At 32.7% G+C, this 15,192-nt stretch overlaps 1 protein-coding gene across 2 annotated transcripts in view; it reads right to left on the reverse strand.

Annotated features, from left to right (window-relative positions):
* The window catches only part of Faah2 (fatty acid amide hydrolase 2), a 144,719-nt gene that overhangs the window by 112,173 nt on the left and 17,354 nt on the right, over window positions 1–15,192 (reverse strand). Inside the window, exons 4-5 of one of the 2 annotated variants that reach the window (XM_077107303.1) lie at window positions 7,796–7,882; window positions 982–1,101 (exon numbers count right to left, since the gene is read on the reverse strand). In XM_077107303.1, the coding sequence (XP_076963418.1) occupies window positions 982–1,101; window positions 7,796–7,882 (207 nt within the window). Of the gene's footprint in view, window positions 1–981; window positions 1,102–7,672; window positions 7,883–15,192 lie in introns of both variants that reach the window. The other variant, XM_077107302.1, reaches the window with a different exon arrangement.

Below are 15,192 nucleotides of genomic sequence, written 5' to 3' on the forward strand. Positions count from 1 at the left end.
ACCCAGAGATTCCACCCCAAAATACTAGAACTAATACATGAATTCAGCAGATTCACAGGATAAAATTTCAATATACAAAAATAAGTAGTGTTGTTATACACCAATAGCAATTATCTGAAATAGAAATTAGGAAAGCGATTCCATTTATGACAACTATACTAGGAAGAAAATACCTCAGAATAAATTTAAAGAAGTGAAAATCTCTATGATGAAAATTATAAAGCATTGATGAAAGAAACTGAAGAATAAATAAATGGAAATACATCCCATGTCCATTAACTGAAATCAACAATATTGTTAAGATGTCCACACCACTCATTTGATAGAATGCAATTCCTATCAATATTCAAAGATGTTTTTCACAAAATTAGAAAAAGTCCTAAATTTTTATGTAAACACAAAACACCAGTATGTTCAAAGAACAAAAGAGGAAGTATTATACTATGTGACTTCAAAATACATTCCAAAGTCATAGTAATTAAAATAGCATAGCTTTAATATAAAAACAAACACATATAATGATGGAAAAGAATGGAGGAATGGGGAGAAATGGATCAATGAATGCTAAGTTATAGGTAGATAAGAGTAAGAAATTCTGTTCTGCTATTACAAAGTGGGGTAAAATTAGATAATGGTAATGTAGTATATATTTCAACAAGCTAGAAGAAAGGATTTTCAAAGTTTTCTCCATAAAGGATTAATATTTGAAGAGATTGATATATTTAACCAGATATAAACATTATTCAATATGAACTTGTATTGAAATAGTATATTACATCATTAATATATACAATTTTATGTGCATATATTATATACCAATGTATATATGTATTATATATATACACACAAATATACATAAATTTTGTTCATATATAATCTTCATTTATATAATTATAAAAATAGAAATAAAATTTTAGTGCCCAAAACTCCACTGCTCTGATTGATAAAAGTAGAACTACTCTTCTGACCATGTTAAATTACCTGGGGAAGGCTTGTGACCAAAAATGCCATTGAAGAAAGCAGGCATACGAATGCTGCCACCAATATCAGAACCCACACCAATTACTGAGCATGCAGCTGCCAAGGTGCATCCCTCACCACCTATAAAGAAATGAAAAAAACCAGAATTCATCTTTTTAATTAAAGAAATAAGCTAGGTCACTATTTTCACAGGATATATTTTTAAGCTCTCTGCGTTGTCAGATTAAAAGTGTGTCACTTGTAGACAGCATATATATTCAGATCATGACTTTAATCCATTCTGCCAATCTATAATTTTGAAGAGACTAAAGTACTTAAATTTAAAATACTCAAAAGAAAAACCTTACTTTTGACATTGTTACATTTTAAGTCTTATATCTTTTCTGTCCTTCAACTACTCCACTACTACCTTCCATTGTATTTAGTTGATATTTTGTAATATTATGTTTTTCTTGTTATTTCCTTTTATGTATATTATATAGACATTTTCTTTGTAGGTTCCATGAGAATCACATAAACATTTAAAGTTATAAGAATTTATTTTAAATTTATACCAATTTATTTCAATTGTTTGCAAAACTCTATTCATTTACAGCTCCCTCCCACTGCTTTATGCAAACTATTTTTATTTATTGTATAACCCATTAACATGAATTTATAATTTTGGTGCATTTTTCTTTAAAGTTTATATATATTAAAAAACTTGTTGCCAATCAAATTTATACTAATATTGATTTTTACATTTGTCCATGTATTCACATTTATCAGAAAATTTATATTTTCATATGTCTTTGCAGTACTCTCTAGCATCCTTTAATTTCATATTAAAGGTCTTCTTTTATAATTTCTTATAGAAGACATATAGTGATAACAAACTCCCTCAGGGTTTGTTTGCCTGTGAATTGTCTCAATTTTTCCCTCATTTTTGAAGAAAGTTTTCCCAGATATAGAATTCTCAGTTTACAGTTTCATTTTTTTTTCTTTCAGCACACCTATAATATCATCCCCCTGCCTTCTTTTCTCCATATATCTGCTTGGAAATCTCAGAATAATTTTATTGAGAAGCCCCTTGAACAAGATAAGTCACTTTTCTCATTTTATTTTCATGATACTTTCTTTGTCATTGCTTTTCAATACACTATTTTTAGATGATGGGATATTAATTGTAATCTCATTGAATCTGTATAGTGCTTTGGGTATTATGGTCATTTTGACAATATTAATTTTTTCCTATCAAAGACCATGAGAGATCTCTCCATCTTCTAAGGTCTTCTTCAATTCCTTTCTTTAGTGTTCTGCAGTTTTTATTGTAGAGGTCTTTCACTTCTTTGTTAAATTGATTCTCAAGTATTTTTTAGGCCATTGTGAATGGGGTAGTTTTCCTAATCTCTCTGTCAGAGGATTCATCACTAATGTATATAAATGCATTTGATTTATGAGTATTGATTTTATATTCTGCTATTTTGCTGAATTCATTTATTAGTTCTAGAAGTTTTCTGGTGGAGTTTTTTGGATCCTCTAAGTATAAAATTATGTCATTAGCAAATAATAATGCTTTGAGTTCTTCTTGCTTTTCAACACTTTGATTATGTGTTTTAGTGAAGTTCTATCTGGACTTATTCTACTTTTAGTTAACAGAAATTCCTGAATTTGCATTTGCTTTATTTACTCCATTGTAGGAAAATTTTGGCCACTATTTGTTCAATAATTTTCTGTCCTTTACCTTCTCAATTTATGGCTCCTCTAATGCATATATTGGTCCATTTCATGGTTTTCCATGAATCTCTTAGTCTATTTTTACTTTTTTCACTCTTTTTGCTCCTTAGACTCAATGATTTCAAATGAACTATCCTCAAGCTAACATATTTTATTCTGCTTGTTTGTTCTATTAAACTTTCTGTTAGTCAACTTTCCATTGTGACAAAATGCCTGAGGTAATAAACATTTAAGGAAGAAAAATTGTTTTGGCTCAGTTTCAGAGGATTCTGTCAATAGTTGGGTGGCTCTGTTGTGTTTGGCCCAAAGTGAGGTAGTACATCATAGTGGGAATATGTGGCAGAGGAGGTGCTTATTTCATGGAAGCCAATAAGCAAAAATAGATAGAGAAAGTGGCCAGGATCCCAATATCCCCTTCAATGAAATATCTCCAATGACCTTGGTCCCACTTCTTAAAGGTTCCAATATCTCCCAACAGAGATGGCTCAAGCCTTTAACATGAGTTTTAGGGGGACATTTTAGATCAAAACTACAGAAAACTCCTGTTATAAAATTTTTGGTTATTGTATTTTTGAATTCCAGAATTTTAGCGCACTTCCTTTCAGAAATATTATTTTTATTCATATACTTAATTGGTCCACATAATTTTCTGATTCATATAATTTAGATTTTTGCCAATGTCTTCCTTTTGTTTTGTATAACCCTTAAGACAGATGTTTTTTGTTGTATAAGTACAATGCCTGTGTTCATCGATGGTTTATAACATTCATATCCTTTATTTGAATGGATCACACTTTCTATGTGTATGCTTGTGTTTTGTTGTTGCTATTGTTGTCATTGTTGTTTCTGTTGAATCTGGACATTTGTAAAAACAGCCATATCTCACAGTCTTTGTAGACTGTTTCTATGTCAGAGAAACCTTTATTTATTAGCAGTACAGGTTCTTAGCCTTGAAACTAGCCTGAAATGAAAACATAAAGTCCTTTAAGGTCTTTTCTGAGAATGAGTATTGTCTGGGTCTCTGGTTTTGTGTTTTTTTTTTTCTTCAATTTCCTTCATAAAGGAGTGCTTTTAAAAATCTTAATGTCCTAAAGAATCTTATCTCAATTCAGTTTTTTTCTTGGGTCCTTGCATGTTCAATTGTATTCCTGGATACATAAAGTCTTTCCCCAGGTGTCTGTGGGTCTGTGTACGCTGGCAACATTGAAGAGTAGTGCCCATCTTTGCAGCTTTCATTGACATGAAATCCAAGCTACACTGATATTCTCCACTCGAGCTGCAAGTTAAAGAAAACAGAAACCAGTTCTTCACATAGCCCTCAGGCAATTTAAAATATTGAAAGTAAGTTCTGATTTGTTTCCTCTATATCCAGGGGGGAAATTGGGAATTACGCTTTTGTTTTCCTGACTATCACACTATATCAGAGATAGGGTAGATCATTATTAAGCAAGTATTTAGTGAGTTTTCCTACCACTTTGAATATGGATTTTTTTTCTTGATTATGTGTTTTCTTGGTCGCTGTGGTTTTTTCACTATTTTCCAGAACACTTGCATGTCAATTAGCTATCGCTACATGTTCTTTTTAATGATTTCATAAGTGTAATAAAGGCCCCATAGCTTTCCAATCTGATATACTGCTGAAAAAACACTCTCACAATTTTTGATAAGTTGCATTTTCACTATCGTTTAGTTTGAAATATTTTTAAATCTCTCTTATGACTTCTTCTTTAATCCATTTATTATTTTGAAGTGTGCTATTCAATTTCCATATACTCTGAGTATTTTCTAGCTATCTTCCTGTAATTGATTTCTAATTTAATTTCATTGTGGTTTGAGACCCTATAGTAATATTTCCATTCTTTAAAATTTAAGGCTGGTGTAATTTGACTCCATCTTTATGATCATGGGTAGGCTAGAAATTAATCAGATGAATGGGATTTCCTATTGTTCTGAACACTATTCCTTTATTCAGACTTTTAACAAACAATGATTCCTTATTTGTTTTACATTCTCCTCCTTTTATTAGAGGCCATTTCTTTCCTACCTGTGATAATCTATCTAGATTCTAGGTATATTATGTCTATCTAGATTATAATTACCTATGAGATTAACAATCGATCTTGTTCTGAGTGATTTAAGAATGTGAGCTTGGTAAATTTAATTTCAAATGCAGCCCATCCAGTACTGGTTTTCATGTGAGTCAGGTCAGTCCATATGTGAACTGAAATCTAACCTGCCCTCCTCATGAGACATCTAGACCAGCACTATAAATAGATACAATGCAAGCCACAAATGTGACCCACATATGCACCTTTACAGCTTTTAAGAGATACATTTAAAATAAATAGAAAAAAAAATAAAATTTAAGGCTGGAGCTGGGGCTCAGTGGTAGAGCACTCACCTGGAACACGTGAGGCACTGGATTCAATCTCAGCACCACATAAAATAGAATAAAATAAAGGTATTGTGTCCATCTACAACTAAAAAATGCATATTTAAAAAATTTTGTTTAAGAATGCCTCATGGCCCAGAACATAGTCTATCTTGATGAATGATTTCCCATGAACTTCGGAATGAGTTTTCTACAGTTCTAGAATGAAGTTTTTTATAAATGTTAATTAGGTTCAGTTGTTGATGCTGTTTAAATTATGTCCTTACTAATTTTCTATTAATAACACCTTTCAATTACTGATAGAGCTATTGTTGTCTATGGTGTTTATTTAGGTCTTCCCTATTGTCTTTTGGTTTCACAAAATCCTCTTAAGTAACACCTATGATGCACATTTATTCCAGTTTATTTCTCTGAAGTACAAGACCCCTATTTATATGGCAGTGAGGTATTTGAGGGAAGAAACAAGATATACTCTATAAACATATGTTTAGATTTTAGTAATTTAGTTAGGTTCTTCCTCTGGCCTGAGACCCTAACAACATGTGCTTCTCACATTTGTTTTGTTTTCCCACTTATATGGGAGAAGAAGCTAGAGGGGACTAGACATGAGTATTTCTTTTCCCCAATTTGTCAATTATCTCTGGCAATACCACAGTCTGTTTGGTTCTAATAAAATAGTTTCTCAGTGGGCATTCCTTGTTAGAAGAATGAGAAAACTTTGGAAGTATTTCAAAGAGGGTACTCCCCCCTAACCCTACCACAAATATGAGGGAATTTTTCTCTAATCTTCACTGTAAGAACATGTTAGAGTTCCTGGAGCTAAAACTCATGAAAGTGTGGGACTTTTAAGACTGCATCCACCTGGAAATTTAAACCCTCAAACTTCACACTGAACCTCAGCAAGCAGTCAATTGTAGTTTAAGTGTTCCCTATTCTGTGCATCCTTTGTTTTACACTTTCTAGGCTTTTACTTTACTAAGTTTTGGTAATCTCTCTATGCTTGTCTTTTTCCTCAACTTGGGGGCAGCACTATACCCTATGACTTTAGTGTTCTTGCCAACATAAAAATGTTGTCAATATTCTGATTGTTCCAGTTTTTCTTACCATGTGGATGGAAGTAATAACTTTCAAGTTCTTTGTATGCCATAATTGAAACCTGTAGTCACAATGTTTTTAGTCATCACAATAACTTTACAGGGCAGTTTTTATTATTATGGCAAATTTACAGTCTGAGGAAACTGAATCCTGAGCATCTACTTTATGTGACCAAGATCAGATAACAAAGAAATTTCAAAAATCTGTTTCACTTTAGCAACCAAAACCTTCAACACCTTATATTAGTAACCCACATACATACACATGCTTGATGTTGTATATTCTAGTGTTCATTATACTCTTGTTTTCTTTTTACATAACTTGTAGCTCATTCTGATTTGCCTTTGATGGATACTTTTCTTCTCACCTTCAAATTACTGAAGTTGACTAATCCTCTGTCATAGGCCCTGATTATTTTCCATCAATATATGGATTTTGTATAAATTTTTAAATTTACAGATAAGACACTTATCATAATTATGCTTATACTTTATAAATAATTATTAATAGTCCATATCTTTACTCTGACTCATAAAAAATGCTCAATTGGCCACCTGATACCTTCACTGTATGTCTTAAAAACATTCTAATCATAATATGTCCAAAATGTCACTCCTAAATCATGCTTTAAACACCCGTGTTTCCCCTATCCAATTTCCTCATTCTGAATATATCCTGTTGCTATCACTCAAGTCAGAAGTCTTGAGTTATTTTTCACTATTATTTTTACTTTTATATCCACATATTTATATTTAATCTATGAGTAGATCATATATATCTACCTCTGAAATGTCTCTTGCATACCATCTGCTTTCTTCATCTTGAGGAGCACTAGTTGAATCCACTCTCAATTACCTCTTGTGCTACCAAAATAGACTTCCCACTTCTCTATTTACTATTTTCTTTGCTTCTCTACGTAATCTACCTTTCCTATTTCACTTCTAGCTCCTCTGTTTTAATGAACTATACTGGCTTTCTTTATGTTCACTCTAAGCATTAAGCCACTTAGAGACATTTGTACTTTCTGTTACCTCTACTTGCATTGTTCCTTTGCTCACCTACTTCTTCTCCTAATGAGTCACCAAATCTCTCTAATCAAATGAGTTTAAACATAAATATTAATTCCTCAGAGAGGTTTTCTATGAACACATCTTCTATATTCACAGTTTCTCTTACAAAGTAATTAATACTCAATATTCTTACACTATTTTATCACCTTTGTCTCCATAAGGAATAGGCAATTAGCGAAAGCATCTACATTAACTCATATTCTCTTCTTTTTCCCATCATAAATAAATACACACACACACACACACACACAAAGTAACAATATGAATGTTCATTGTCACAATGGTCTTCAATGATCTGTTTCATAGTCACATTTCACAACTTTCTTTACTATAAATACTGACCATTGCTTTCTCAAAGTTTTGTGCAATATTGTATCTACTCCTCATAAGGATTCCTTAACTAATATATCTAACTCACCGGAACTCCCACCTACAATATGCTGTAAATCATATGGGTTGTTGGATCGGCCATAGATCTTGTTACTGGATTCATACCACATGCACAATTCACTACAGTTGGTTATACCAATGGGAATGGCACCTGCTTTCTTCAGTAATGCTACCACGGTGGCATCTGTTTTTGAAATAGCATCACGACGGTTCACAAGGCCAGAAGAATTGGGCATTCCTATAACATTCATAGAAAAGAAAGTTAAAAAGAGTGACTGCTTGCTGAGAATCCTCAAAAAGCTAACCAGGCTGCTATATAAGATAATTTTCTTAGTACTGAAATGTGGTATGACATTTTGAAAAGTACACAGGTTTTGGAGTCAGAACAGTTCAAATTTGAACTCTATACCAAACCAACTTTTCAAACTCTGGATAAGTCACTTAACTTCTCTAGCTTTTAGTTTATATGAAGATTAAATGAGAGAATAAATGTCCAAACATTTAATAAATAAAAATGGAATATAAATTTCACCATCTAACAACCCAAACAGGTAAGTCCATTTATTGCTCACCTTAGAGATGAATATATTTAGAAAAGTAGAATGATTGCATCAAGATCATGCAGAAACATAAGACAGATATCAGGAAACAATCAAGGTATACAGGAAATTTGGTATAAAATATGAGTGGAGTAGGGCTGGTGGCTTTAATCCCATTTATCCTGGAGGCTGAGACGGGAGGATTCCAAGCTCAAGGCCAGCCTCAGCAATTTAGCAAGGCCTTAAGCAAATTAGTTAGACACTGCCTCAAAACAACAACAACAACAAAAAAAAAAGGACTGGGAATATGCACAGTAGTAAAGCACCTCTGGTGCTTTAATAATAAAAGTAAATAGAAATGGTGCTGAGATCAATAAGAAAATAATAACACTAATGGTTATGCTAGCTTTTAATATGAAAATATATCCATATATTATACCATAAACAAAACAGAATATAGAAATACTAACCACTTAAGTGTGGAAAAATAAAGCTTAAAGATTTATAACACATAAGTTGCAGATCAAAAATGATTGATTCCTCTCATCTATATAAAAAAAATTTAACCTAAATATAAAGATAAGGAGAAAACAGAAAATCTCAAACTAGGAACATTTTATAAGAAAACTGCCAAGTACTCTTCAAAAAATGTCATGAAGTACAGAGGAAAAAATGAAAAAAAAAGTTTCAAAATAAAGAACAAGAGACCTAGCACATGGATTCAATTTGTGATAGTATTATAGAGAAAGAGAAAGAAAACTATGAAAAACATTATAGCAACAATTGGTGAATTTGCAATATTGATTGCAGATTGAATAACAATATTCTTTCAATGTTAAAAGTTCTGAATTTGATACCTATACTGTAACTATGTAGGAGTGCCTTCTTTTTATTAAGAAATACAATGATGTGTTTTAAAGTAAATGTGTGCAATATTAAAGTTAATATGTGCAATATATCCTTAAATGGTTCATAAAATAGGGAGCAGGAGAGAAGAAAGGACAGAAGGAGTGTGATAGAAAAATAAAGAGATGGGAGAGGAAGAGGAAAAGGAAGAAAGGAAAAGGAAATGAGAGAATGAGAGGAGACAAAGAGAAATTAAACAAAGATGCAAAAGTGTTAATAATCAGTGACTATAAATAAAGGGTACATTGAGTTGTTTGTGCTATTTTTGTAACATTTGCACATGTTTGAAATTATTCACCTACAAAAACTTTAACTTTAAAACTAATTTGTTCAAGATCACACAGCAAAAAAGAGAGAACTAAGATTTAATTATAGATCCAAAGACTTTAACCTCTGTATTTCTACTGTACTCTCATTAAATTACCATTGAAGTAAAGATTACAGTTTTAGGACAATGATTTAACTTCTTTATTTACTTTAATTTTTAAGAATATATTTGAACATGCCTGTTCTTTGTGTCCTTGCTGTACCTGCCAATTAGTTCAGCATTTCTATTGTAATTAAGCAAATCCTGATTTTACTGGATATGTTCAATTTAGTCATAATATATAATCCCTTTAAGATGTTGCTACCTTTATTATTTTTAAATATATTTTTGCTGAGGAATTATTTACACCAATATTCAGGGGGATAATTTGTATATAATTTTCTTTTAATGTGATGTCTTCCTTCTGGTTTGTTATAAGGCTGACACCAGCCTCAAGTAATTAGTTATGAAAGTGTTTCCTCCTCCTACTTATAGAAGAGTTTTTGAAAGATTGGTATTATTTCTTTTTAAATTTTTTAATTATAATTTGTTATGTATGACAGCAAAATGCATTACAATTCATATTACACATATAAAACACAACTTATCATGTCTCTGGTTGTATACAAAGTATACATTCGTGTCTTCATACATGTACTTACGGTAATGATGTCATCTCATTCCACCAACATTTCTAACCCCATGCCCCCTCCCTTGCCCTTCCACCCTTTTGACCTATCTAGAGTTCACTTAATCTTCCCATACACCCCCTCCCAACCCCACTATGAATCAGCTTCCTTATATCAGAGAAAAATATTCAGCATTCAGTTTATGGGAATTGACTTACTTCGCTTAGCATGATATTTTCCAATCCCATGGAGTTACCTGCAGATGTCATGATTTTATACTCTATTATTGCTGAGTAATATCCCATTGTGTGTATATACACATTTTCTTTATCCATTCATTTACTGAAGGGCATCTAGGTTGATTCCACAGTTTAGCTATTGTGAATTGTGCTGCTATAAACATTGATGAGGCTGTGTCCCTGTAGTATGCTGTTTTTACCAAAGAGTGAGATAGCTGGGTCAAAATGTGGATCCATTCCCAGTTTCCCAGGAATCTCCATACTGCTTTCCATATTGGTTGCACCAACATGCAGTCCCATCAGCAATGTATGAGTGTCCTTTTTCCCCCACATCCTCACCACTACTTACTGTCATTTGTATTCTTAATAGCTGCCATTCTGACTGAAGTGAGATGAAATCTTAGTTTTGACTTGCATTACTCTAATTGCTAGAGATGTTGAACATTTTTCATATATTTGTTGATTTATTGTGTGTCCTCTTCTGAAAAGTGACTGTTCAGTTCTTTGGCCCATTTACCAGGTTATTTGTTTGTTTGTTTGTTTTTGGTGTTTGGATTTTTGAGTTCTTTATATACTGATGTGCAAGTGGTAAAAACTTGCTCCCAAGCTGTAGGCTCTCTATTCATCTGATTGTTTCTTTTGCTGAGAAGAAGCTTTTTAGTTTGAATTCATTTAATTTATTGATTATTTATTTTAATTTTGTGCTATAGGAGTCTTATTAAGGAAGTAGGGGCCCAATCCAATATGACGGAGATTTGAGCCTACTTTTTCTTGTATTAGATGCAGAGTCTCTGGTTTAATTCCTAGGTCCTTGATCCACTTTGAGTTGAGTTTTGTGCATGGTGAGAGATTAGTGTTTAATTTCATTCTGTTGCACGTGGAGCTCCAGTTTTTCTAGCATCATTTGTTGAAGAGGCTATCTTTCTCAAATGTATATTTTTGGCATCTTTGTCTAATATAAGATAACTGTAATTATGTGGGTTAGTCTCTGTGCCCTCTATTCTGTATCACTGGTCTACTAGTCTGTTTTGGTGTTAATATCATGCTGTTTTTGTTACTATTGCTCTGTAGTATAGTTTGAAGTCTGGTATAGTGATGCCACCTTCTTCATACTTCTTGCTAAGCATTGCTTTAGCTATGCTGGGTTTCTAATTTCTCCAGATGAATTTCATGTCTGATTTTTCTATTTATATGAGGAATGTCATTATGATTTTGATTGGAATTGCATTAAATCTGTACAATGCTTTAGGTAGTATGGTCATTTTGATAATAATAATTCTGCCTATTCAACAGCAAGGTAGATCTTTCCATCTTCTAAGGTCTTCTTGATTTCTTTCTTTAGGGTTCTGTAGTTGTCACTGTATAGATCTTTCACCTCTTTTATTACGTCAATTCCCAAGTATCTTTTTTTTTTTAGGTTGTTGTAAATGGGCTAGTTTTCCTCATTTCCTTCTCATAAGCTTTGTCACTAATATACAGTCTTTGAGTTATGGGTGTTGATTTTATATCCTGTTACTTTGCTTAATTCATTTATGAGTTCTAAAAGTTTTCTGGTGGAGCTTTGTGGGTCTTCTAGATATAGAATCATATTGTCAGCTAATAGTGCTAATTTAAGTTCTTCTTTTCCTGTACATATCCCTTTAATTTCTTTTCTCTGTCTAATTGCTCTGGCCAGTGTTTCAAGAACTATGTTAAATAGAAGTGGTGAAAGAGGGCGTCCCTGTCTTGTTTCAGTTTTTATAGGGATTGCCTTTAATATTTCTCCATTTTGAATAATGTTGGCCTGAGGCTTAGTGTAGATAGCTTTTATGCTGTTGAAATATGTTCCTGTTATCCCTATTTTCCTAGTGTTTTGAAAATGAAGGGGTGCTGTATTTTGTCAAATGCTCTTTCTGCATCTATTAAGATGATCATATTATTCTTATCTTTAAGTCTATTGATGTGATGAATTACATTTATTGATTTCTGTATGTTGAACCAACCTTGCATCCCTGGGATGAATCCCACTTGATCAGGGTTCATGATCTTTTTGATATGTTTTTTGTATTCAATTTGCCAGAATTTTATTGAGAATTTTTGTATCTATGTTCATTAGAGATATTGGTCTGAAGTTTTCTTTCTTTGATGTGTCTTTGCCTTGGTTTGGAATCAGGTTGATACTGGTCTCATAGAATGAGTTTGGAAGTGCTCCTTCTTTTTCTATTTCCTGAAATAAATTGAAGAGTATTGGTATTAGTTCTTCTTTAAAGGTCTTGTAGAATTCTGCTATATATCCATCTGGTCCTGGGCTTTTCTTGGTTGGTAGGCATCTGATGGTCTTCTATTTCATTGCTTGAAATTGATCTGTCTTAATTGTATATATCATCCTGTTTCAATTTGGGTGAATCATATGACTCTAGAAATTTTTCAATGATTTCAATATTGTCTATTTTATTGGAATACATGGTTTCAAAATAATTTCTAATTATGTTCTGTATTTCTGTAGTGTCTACTGTGAAATTTCCTTTTTCGTCACGTTCGTTAGTCATTTGAGTTTTCTCTCTCCTTCTCTTTCTTAGCATGGCTAAGGGTTTGTCAATTTTACCTATTTTTTCAAAGAACCAACATTTTCTTTTGTCACTTTTTTCAATTGTTTCTTTTCTTTCAATTTCATTGATTTCAGCTCTGATTTTAATTATTTCCTGCCATCTACTACTCTTGGTGTTGATTTGTTCTTCTTTTTCTAGGGCTTTGAGATGTAATGTGTAATCACTTATTTGTTGACTTTTTCTTTTTTAATGAATGAACTCTGTACAATGAAGTTTCCTCTTCATACTGCCTTCATAGTCTCCCAGAGATTTTTGATATGTTGTATCTGTGTTCTCATTCACCTCTAAAATTTTTTAATCTCCTCCTTGATGTCTTTTGCAACCATTATTCATTCAGTAGCATATCATTTAGTCTCTAAGTGTTGGAATAGCTTTTATTTTTTATTTTATCATTTATTATTCCATTTTGATCTGATAGAATGCAGGGTAATATCTCTACATTTTTACATTTGCTAAGAGTTGCTTTGTGGCATAATATACAATCTCTTTTAGAGAAGAATTCATGTGCTGCTGAGGAGAAAGTGTATTCATTCATTGAAGGATGAAATATTCTATATATGTCAGTTAAGTCTAAGTTATTGATTGTATTATTAAGTTCTATAGTTTCTTTGTGTAGATTTTGTATGGAAGAACTATTCAGTGGTGAAAGAGGTGTGTTAATATATCCCAGAATTATTGTATTGTCTATTTGACTCTTGAACCTGAGAAGGGCTTGTTTGATGAACATAGATGCTCCATTGTTTAGGGCGTATAAATTTATTATTATTATGTCTTGTTGATGAATGGTTCCTTTAAGCAGTATGAAATAACCTTTATCCTTTTCAATTAACTTTGGCTTGAAGTCTACTTTATTTATGAGGTTGGAAACTCCTTGTTGCTTCTGCAGTCCATATGAGTGTTATGATTTTTCTCAACCTTTCACCTTCAATCTGTGGATATCATTTCCTATGAGATGGTATTGGCACCAAAACAGACTGGTAGACCAATGGTACAGAGTAGAGGACACAGAGACCCCACATAATTACAGTTATCTTATATTAGACAATGGTGCCAAAAATATAAATTGGAGAAAAGATAGACTCTTCAACAAATGGTGCTAGGAAAACTGGAAATCCATATGCAACAAAATGAAATTAAACCCCTATCTCTCTCCATGCAAAAAACTAAACTCAAAATGGATCAAGGACTTAGGAATAAAACCAGAGACCCTGCATCTAATAGAAGAAAAAGTAGGCCTAATATCCATCATGTGGGATTAGGCCCCAACTTCCTTAATAAGATTCCTTTGGTGCAAGAATTAAAAGCAACAATCAATAAATGGAATGGACTCAAACTAAAAAGTTTCTTGTCAGCAAAAGAAACAATCTGTGAGGTGAATAGAGAGTCTACATCTTGGGAGCAAATACATCAGATAGAGAACTAATCTCTAGGGTACATAAAGAACTTAAAAAGCTAAGCACCAAGAAAATAAATAACCCAATTAATAAATGGGCCAAGGACCTGAACAGACACTTCTCAGAAGATGATATACAGTCAATCAACAAATATATGAAAAAAAATGTTCATCATCACTCGAAATTAGAGAAATGCAAATCAAAACCCCTCTAAGATTTCATCTCACTGCAGTCAGAATGGCAGCTATTATGAAGACAACAAGTGTTGGCAAGGATGTGGGGAAAAGGTACACTCATAGACTGCTGGTGGGACTGCAAATTGGTGCAGTCAATATGGAAAGCAGTATGGATATTTCTTGGAAATTTTGGAACGGAACCACCATTTGACCCAGCTATCCCTCTCCTCGGTCTATACCCAAAGGACTTAAAAACAGCATACCTCAGAGATACAGCCACATCAATATTTATAGCAGCATAATTCACAATAGCTAAACTGTGGGAACCAACCTAGATGGCCCTTCCTTGGGGTTCCTTTGACAGGAACCAGCCTATATGCCCTTCCTTTGAACCAACCTAGATGCCCTTCAGTAGATGAATGGATAAAAAATATGTGGCATATATACACATTATTAGTCAGCAATAAAAGAGGTTAAAATGATGGCATTTGCAGGTCAATGGACAGCATTGGAGAAGATAATGGAGGGAGCATTGGAAGAATGGACTAACTCCAAATAGGACACAGGGGTTGGAGGGCATGGGAGGGTGCATGGGGTTAGTAATGATGGTGGAATGTGATGATCATTATTATCCAAAGTGCATGTATAAAAACAGATATTGGTGTGAATATAATTGTGTATACAACCAAAAATATGAAAAATTGTGTTCTATATGTGTAATAAGAATTGCAATGCATTCGCTGTCATATATAAATTTTTAAAAAAAGAAT

The sequence above is a fragment of the Callospermophilus lateralis genome, chromosome X (assembly GCF_048772815.1).
Source record: "Callospermophilus lateralis isolate mCalLat2 chromosome X, mCalLat2.hap1, whole genome shotgun sequence".
Lineage (NCBI taxonomy): Eukaryota > Metazoa > Chordata > Mammalia > Rodentia > Sciuridae > Callospermophilus > Callospermophilus lateralis.